Here is a 7191-nt window from a genome sequence, read left to right on the forward strand (position 1 = left end):
TTGAGTGCATTGTGCTAGGAACATCACCATTTAAAATTTCACCCCTACAGTCATGCCCTATTATAACGAACCCGGATAGAGCGAATTATGCTATGAATCGAACAAAAGCAAAACAGTTACGAAAATGCATGCTAAGCATACTCCTTATAATGAAGTTCGCATCGGATATATCGAATTCGGTGGGCCTAAAATTGCCACCAAAATGCACGGTCTCGGAGCAGTGATTGAGATGCTGATGGACCATGATTGAGATCTTGAGCCTCGCATGGAGCGACGTGACGCCCGACACCTTCCGTAACTATCTCCGAAGCATGGGATTTACGACAAACCCCATCCAGTCAGCGAGTCTGGACCAAGACGGCAGCATCGGCGAACTGCGCTAAGAGCTCACCAACGTTCCAGATGCTGTACCGAAAGAAGTGTCCTTTGAAGACTTCTTGAGTGTCAACGGCAACTTTGCCGTCACTGTGAGCCCCCTGGCGCAGTCGCTGATGCCGTGGCAGCTGGTGCTGCTTAAACCACCGAAGAGACTGAGGAAGCAACAACGTAAAGACATTCGATGCATTATGAAGCGCTTTTGCCAGTCGATGTGCTGCGCCAATATTTCTTCAATATTGAAGGGCACGGAATGCGGTGCTAGTTGGTGCCGCCACATCAGAGCGAAAACAAAAATCACTGCTGTTTTTGGAACGTGGGCAGTTAAGGCGGAAAGTAGCTTTATAGCGTGCAATAAATGGATTACCTTGTTTAAGGTAATGGAATAATTTATGCGCTTGTTTCTCTGTGTGGCAATGGCAGGGGGGGTCCCGCGTATTGCGAACTCGTAACAAAAAAAAATCGTTATAGACGGGCTCGGCTATATCGAACTGTTGGATATATAGAAATAATCGTGGTGCATAATACAGCTCGCTATAACCGGGTTTGACTGTATATCTAAGCATCAACCCTCCAAATGTTTTAAAACAGAGCACGACCACTTGTGCACTATTATCACGTGCCTCTATTCGCCACTGGTGCGAGTTCTGAACCACTACAATTACAGCATGATGCGACCAGGTTGTCGCAAACATCAATGTCACACTTCTTGTACATGCATGGCGCTCTGTTCTTTTTTTCTATGTTCAGGTACGTGGTAATGTTCGAGGTGACCAAGTCGCGCAAGGCCTGCGAGACGTTCGAGGCCTTCGGCGCTCTTCGGGAGGGACAGCGGTTGTGCGTCTCCTGCGAGACAACGGCCATGCGCAAGCACCTGGGCAACCGGTGCAGGGGCCACGGCCTCGAGGACCGCACCTCGCGCTTTGCTGCTCTGGGCCACCTCCACTGCCACGGCCGCTGGCAGCGCCTCAGCCGCACCGACCGCTGCCCTCCGGGCCACCAGCCGGACTTCATCTTCGTCTAGTCATCCTCGCCCTTGGCAGCCATGGGCTTAGGTTAGGGTAGTCACCATTGCAGTCGGCTTGCTCTATATTCGTGAAATGCCCTGGTTACATCGTAAGTATGTTTCGGAGGGAATGTATGCCGCCAAGCGGAGCACGACTTTCGGGACTTCATAGTTGACTCCGGCTTTGTTACACCCAGTAAACTTTACGCTCACAAAGCTCAAGACATACACAGGATCTGCGGTTGGAACCCAGGTGGCAGTAATAGAAACGACTCCTAAATTTCACGCAAAGGAAGTGAGACTCACTTACTTCCAGGGTAAATTTGCGTTTTTTCTTTGGTGCCAGCTCAGATAGATGATTGCAATGCTTTCGATTACAGGCTTACATATCCTTTCTTCATTCGTGACCCTACTCAGAATGTGAGGAATATTTTCAGTAATATGGCATCAGGCCCCGATTTTATGAGGCAAGCTTGTTGCGTTGAAAACTTGTGAGAATAAAACAGCCAGTCGAGATCTCATTGTAAGTAGAAAAATGAATAATCAATCTCCTCGAAACACAAGTTGTTTTTAGCTCCAAACATAAGTAGCATTTATTGATTCAACCAATTCAGCTGAGCATTTTTCGTACACAAGATTGTCTGTCTTGAGCTTTCGTTCTATGAAAGCCAAGATTATGCGCACGTGTCTGTGTGTAAGTTGCACTGTGCAGGAAGTGCATAGATCATCTCCTTCACTGTTCAGGTCCTACCGTCTTATGTGCTCAATGATACTCCTAAGTTAGGCCGGCTCAATAGAGACGGCCATCATCGGCATAGAGGACAGGAGGCGGAGGGCTTTGCTGTCACGTATTATCTGTTATTCCCCGTATACGTATCTCTGTTGTTAGTTTTCACGTTCTTACACCTTGAAATTAGTCTGTCTATGCTAGCTTTAAAGTTGACGTTCTTTGATAATACATTTTATTTTGTTTTGAACAATCAAAGCTCCCTCTGCCAATACTGCGTACAGTTTGTCTGATTTACCTACTTGTTTGCACTCTTAAGAATAATTTTAGCGAACCGTTTAGTAGACTGATTATGAATAAGCAATGTTACTCTTACTCTCTGCACGGAATAAAAACTCAATCATTGCTCATTTCACGAAAACTCAGCCACATGTATATGTTGTTGTTCCCACATGTAGCACCCCATTGTACCTAATTCACAGTGCTGGTCAGTTGCTCCTACTTTGTGACACATCCGCCTATGACCGCTGAAACGATGCCGAGTTGAGCCCTCTCAAGGAGACACTCCAATGAGATGCAGATTACTGTAGGTTTGATGTTCATGCAACTTGAATGTGTTAACTATGTATTTTAGAGTCCTAGGTGATTCTGCTCGCAATAAACTTTTTTAAGTGTTTTCTACCAATGGTTGTATTGTGTTTGTTACTAAAGTATGGTTCAGAGAAACGCGCAACGTTTTTTTATGTATATGACCCATTTATCACAAAAGCCGTCGGGAGGCACATGCAGCAACGAAATATATCATAAAATAGTTTACGACGCAAGGAGAATACATTAAAGTAACTCATTTGAAGAAAAAAAAAAGCCAAAATTTGGGACAGCTGGGAATCAAACCCAGGGCCTCAGGACTGCAAGACGACCACGCTTCCCCGGTGCCCGTTCGGCTCTTTGGTAGCTGAATAAAGGTGCATCTAGTGACTGCATAGTGGCCTTCGACTTACAAGGCGCCCACCACCAGGACGGCGCTTGCATTTTGGGACGTTGTGTGGTTTTCCACCAAAATGCACAGTTGCACCTTTCTGCTTATGTTACTATTTTTGTGTTTTGGACAAAAACTTAGTTGTTTTGCCTCTGAAAATGTGTTCCCGAATGAGAAAAATCTGTCTACAATGCGGGTAAACTGCTACTTTGTTCTTATACAGTAGCAATGCTGTCCTACTTGTCTTCTAAAGGAATTACGGTTGTCCAGAAGCTCAAAGATGATAGCGCCAAAATTCGCAGTATGAAAGCATAGCATGAAAAATTGCGAACGGCCGGATGCAGACTTTTTTTAGGTACTCGAGCAGGGATTTGTTGTTGGAGTTCAGTCCAAACGCGGTGATTTGATCGCCTCTGTTTCTGTGGTTACAGTGGAACACTTTGTAGGAGTAATCTTCCACCTTGAGGAGCCAACCACTACGCGAGTCCTCTACTATTTGCGTCGCATCGGTTATGAAGTATCCCGACGCCACCTAAAATGCAGGGCGTGGCTTAGTCGCTGAGGGGGCGACTTAAAGGGACAGAAAACCGACTTTTTGTCAAGTATGGGCCCTCTATCATAAATGAAAGAGCATCCCTTAAAACACATTAGCGCGAAATGGTTGTACTGATAACGCCCTAGAACTTTTTGAATCAATTTTTAGAACTACTAGCCGTATTTGTCCTGCCAAAAATAATGATGGCAACCATGACATACAGTAGCGCGGCAACACACTTTTGTCTGTATGCGAAATTTAAAAAAATGTTTTTGAAAACTTGTCTCTCGCTAAAAAAAATAGTGAATTGCCAGCTTTCTTATTATTTTGTGTTTCATTATTCACTAGTACATTTTTGACGAAGGCGCCATTTGTTGGGTTGTAGGACAGGTCCGCTAAGTTGCTCTCACTGTGGCTAACTGAACCTCCATGCCCAGTCCAGAGTCAACGTCAGCGTTCAGTAAACAGACCGAGTGAAGGAGCTTCCTGCTTGCGTTTTACGTTGTTTGAAAATTCTGCCTCAGTCAGGGGCGTTTCTTCTGCCGAAATACTAGTTTTAAGTTTCCAGAAACGCCAACGGCAGCTTAAAAAACGGACACACCTGGGGAGAATCGAACTGCCCACGTTAGGGTTAACCACCCTACCGCCGTCCACAACATGAAGCCAGCATTCTACGGACGTCACATCCGCCTAGCGTGCCACCTCACCTGCCGAAATGGTGGGTTAGTTCCTCCCCTAAACGGCAGGTACGCAGCGGCGGCGGCGGGTGGCGTGTCTTTAAAATTCTCAAAATAATGTTTAATGATACACATACAATGTAGGCTTGTTCAAATAACTTGTGTTAAAAGGTTTCAGTAAGTGAATAAATGTTTCAGCTGTTTTAGTAGCTGCAAGGTTTGCAGATTACGTGACCGGGACACATATTGTGGTGTCAAGTTTCTACGCTATACGGACGGCCACCTTTCCGATTTCGGCAGGTTTAGTGCCAAATTAAAATTGTTTCCGCCACTTTGTTTATAAATTGCTTCTGGTTACCCCCCTATATAAAACGCTGGCTTTCGTATGAGCTAGAAGAGAACATACTCTCGACAAAAATTTGTTGTCTGTTCCTTTAACGTTTTTTTTTCTTCTATTTGGTGTCATGCGCGACGTCATTCTTCAGCACACCGCGCACCCGCTCGGAGGCCTGGCCACCCGCACTTGGCCGCTAACGTCAGGCTCCCGGTCTTCCTAGTTTCGACTCCGAAAGCTGCATCCGCCCTGGCGGGCAAATTTTGCCTTGAACAGATGAGCTGGGTTCCAGATCCGTAACCTTACCATTAAGAGCGCGAGATTGCAACAAGCGGTATGGCATCGTTCCACCCAATAGTTTTGCTGGAGTACAAGCAACTGTAGCACAGATATTACACAGAAATTAAGGTATGTCACTCATTCTGAGCCGACATCGGGTATCATCGTATTTTAATTAGGGCTCTGAAAACCCTTTTAAGCAGACGCAATTATAATCATATTGGAATGAGCCAGGAAGTCCGCGTGGTTAAAAAATCGTGTTAATACTCTTGCAGACTACTCATTAGTCTGACATAAACGAAACAAGAAGTTCTGTATTGATCAAAGCCAGAAAATTGATTGCCAAGGCAGGAAACACATATGCTACTTGGTTTTTGCCATCAATTTGTGCCTTATAAGGGACACAACAGAAGTTATGGACACCTTTTCGTTACGCAACTTCGCCATGTTCTCCATCTTGAGAGTGCGTGAAACCGAAGGAATACTTATCTCCATAAATCATAAACCGTACAGACCGAGCAGACCGTACAGAGTCAGTGCACGACACCAATATACAGCTCAACATGCACAGGGCGTTCGAGATAAACTCTTAGTTCTGAAATTACACAAACAGGTTGCACTTTTCGGTCGAATTCATTGTGGATGTCGAGCTGCAGTTGAAGACGAGGGCAAACTGCGCGCTCTGCTGGAGTGGCACATTGCACAGCGACTCGCCATTGGGCCGCCCGCAAGCGAGCCAGCAGTTGAAAGCAAAAAACACCGCGTCTCTCTTGAGGGTTAGCAAGTCTTTGACTTTCACGAAGGTCGAAACCTCGGCGTAAGCATTCCAGGCTATCTTGAGAGAGACAACCGCCGCCTGCAAATTGAGGTCTGGTGGTTGGACACGCTCTCCACCGGGCTGGAGGCAGCGGTCGTTTTTAGCGTAGACTGCCTCCGCATCATCTTGGAAGTTCATCAGAGCGACAAACATTGAAGCGGCCAATCTGGCACCCAGGCCGGCGTAGAGCACTGCGAGGTGCACGTCACTTTCAAACCATGGAAAGTAATGGTGCTGCGGAGAAAGCTCAAAATTCTCGTACGAAGCGGCGGTTTCTTTTTCGTGGGTAACGAAGTCCCTTGCTCTTCGCGTCGTCCACTTAGGCCTGGTCACGGTCTTCGCCCGGCTCCCGAGTAGGGAAGAGACGGCAATCTTGTTGCTAAGAGGATCATTCGTCATATCCGGGTAGGAGCGGTACGAATTAGCCACGTTGCTCGGCCCAGACTCGGCGATGGCCCGGAAAACAGGCTCGATGCTCACTTCATGGGGAATAAATGACTCGGTGTGGAGCAGTGTCGCATTGTCAGCAAGCGTATCGCGAAAGACAGCGTTGACAGTATGTGCGAGCCCTTGAATTTTAAACTGCGTACTGCGGTTCCAGAGAAGGCTGTTTATTGCTTCTTTAAAAGCCAAGTACGCAGTGCTGAGACAGTAGACGCGCTGCCACTCAGCAGCGACATTCGATCGATCACCGTGGAAACTTTCTATCAACTTCCGGTTCGTGAAGGGAAGCAGGGCCTGCACGCAGAGAAACCCAAAGAAGTCGAGAGTTTTCGCTTCGCCAAAGTGGCGGTGAAGGCTGAAGAACGCCGAGAACCTCCGTGAGTCCTGGATGAAAACCCTGTCGTCCAAATCACCGAATGACGTGTTGAAGTAGTCAAGAAGGACGCCTTCCCATCTCGCTCGGTTCAAAGATGGAGCCAAATCAAGGAAAGACGAAATGTCTTTTGTCGTAGTGGATAGACTGTTTCTCTGTCTGGAGTTGCGTGTCAGCTGTGATTGCATTACGATATAGTCGTCGAAGAGCTCAGAGAGTCTGGAAGCGTTTTCGCCCGCAGCAAAGGTGGTATAGCTGGCTTCGAAGTGCTCCCTTGCGCCTGATGTTACCATTTTTTCTTGAAGCTGAGAATGTACGCTATCGAAATGTCTATCCAGAGTGAACAGAATCATTCGACGCGTACCACTTTTGACTCCACTGACATTCTTTGAGGCTGACGGGTAACTTTGTTGTTCACGAATATCGATTCGCTTGGCCCCAGGATTGAAGTAATAGTTCATCGGTTTCATGCTACGTTGAAGCGTTTCATCTGGTTGGTGATCGAGCAGCACGTCGAATAACACCGGAGTATGGATGCGGCGGGACATATAAAAGAGCGCGTTTAGTACGTCTGGAAGCGCCTGAACGCTGCGCTCGGGCCATGTGATGCCAGCCCTGGAGAGAACGTGTTTGACGCCATCAACG

The 7191-nt window shown here is 46.9% G+C and overlaps 2 protein-coding genes across 2 annotated transcripts in view; one reads left to right on the forward strand and one right to left on the reverse strand.

Annotated features, from left to right (window-relative positions):
* Positions 1–2787, forward strand: part of LOC144147275 (somatomedin-B and thrombospondin type-1 domain-containing protein-like) — a 29478-nt gene extending 26691 nt beyond the window's left edge. The window contains exon 4 of the mRNA XM_077679371.1: positions 1126–2787. Coding sequence (XP_077535497.1) covers positions 1126–1399 — 274 coding nt within the window. The 3' untranslated portion in view covers positions 1400–2787. The remainder of the gene's footprint in view (positions 1–1125) is intronic.
* Positions 2788–5330: 2543 nt separating this feature from the next.
* LOC144146685 (uncharacterized) lies at positions 5331–6734 on the reverse strand. Its single transcript, XM_077678613.1, has one exon. It carries the CDS (start codon positions 6732–6734, stop codon positions 5514–5516), a length of 1221 nt encoding a protein of 406 aa, XP_077534739.1. The 3' UTR covers positions 5331–5513.
* Between the last annotated feature and the right edge of the window lie 457 nt (positions 6735–7191).

Source organism: Haemaphysalis longicornis, unplaced genomic scaffold, assembly GCF_048455015.1.
Source record: "Haemaphysalis longicornis isolate Haplotype H1 unplaced genomic scaffold, Haemaphysalis longicornis Haplotype H1 scaffold_7, whole genome shotgun sequence".
Taxonomy (NCBI): Eukaryota; Metazoa; Arthropoda; class Arachnida; order Ixodida; family Ixodidae; genus Haemaphysalis; species Haemaphysalis longicornis.

Excerpts from the sequence above, each read along its gene's own strand:
- LOC144146685 (XM_077678613.1), bottom strand. The coding sequence starts at position 6,734 with ATGCAATCACAGCTGACACGCAACTCCAGACAGAGAAACAGTCTATCC.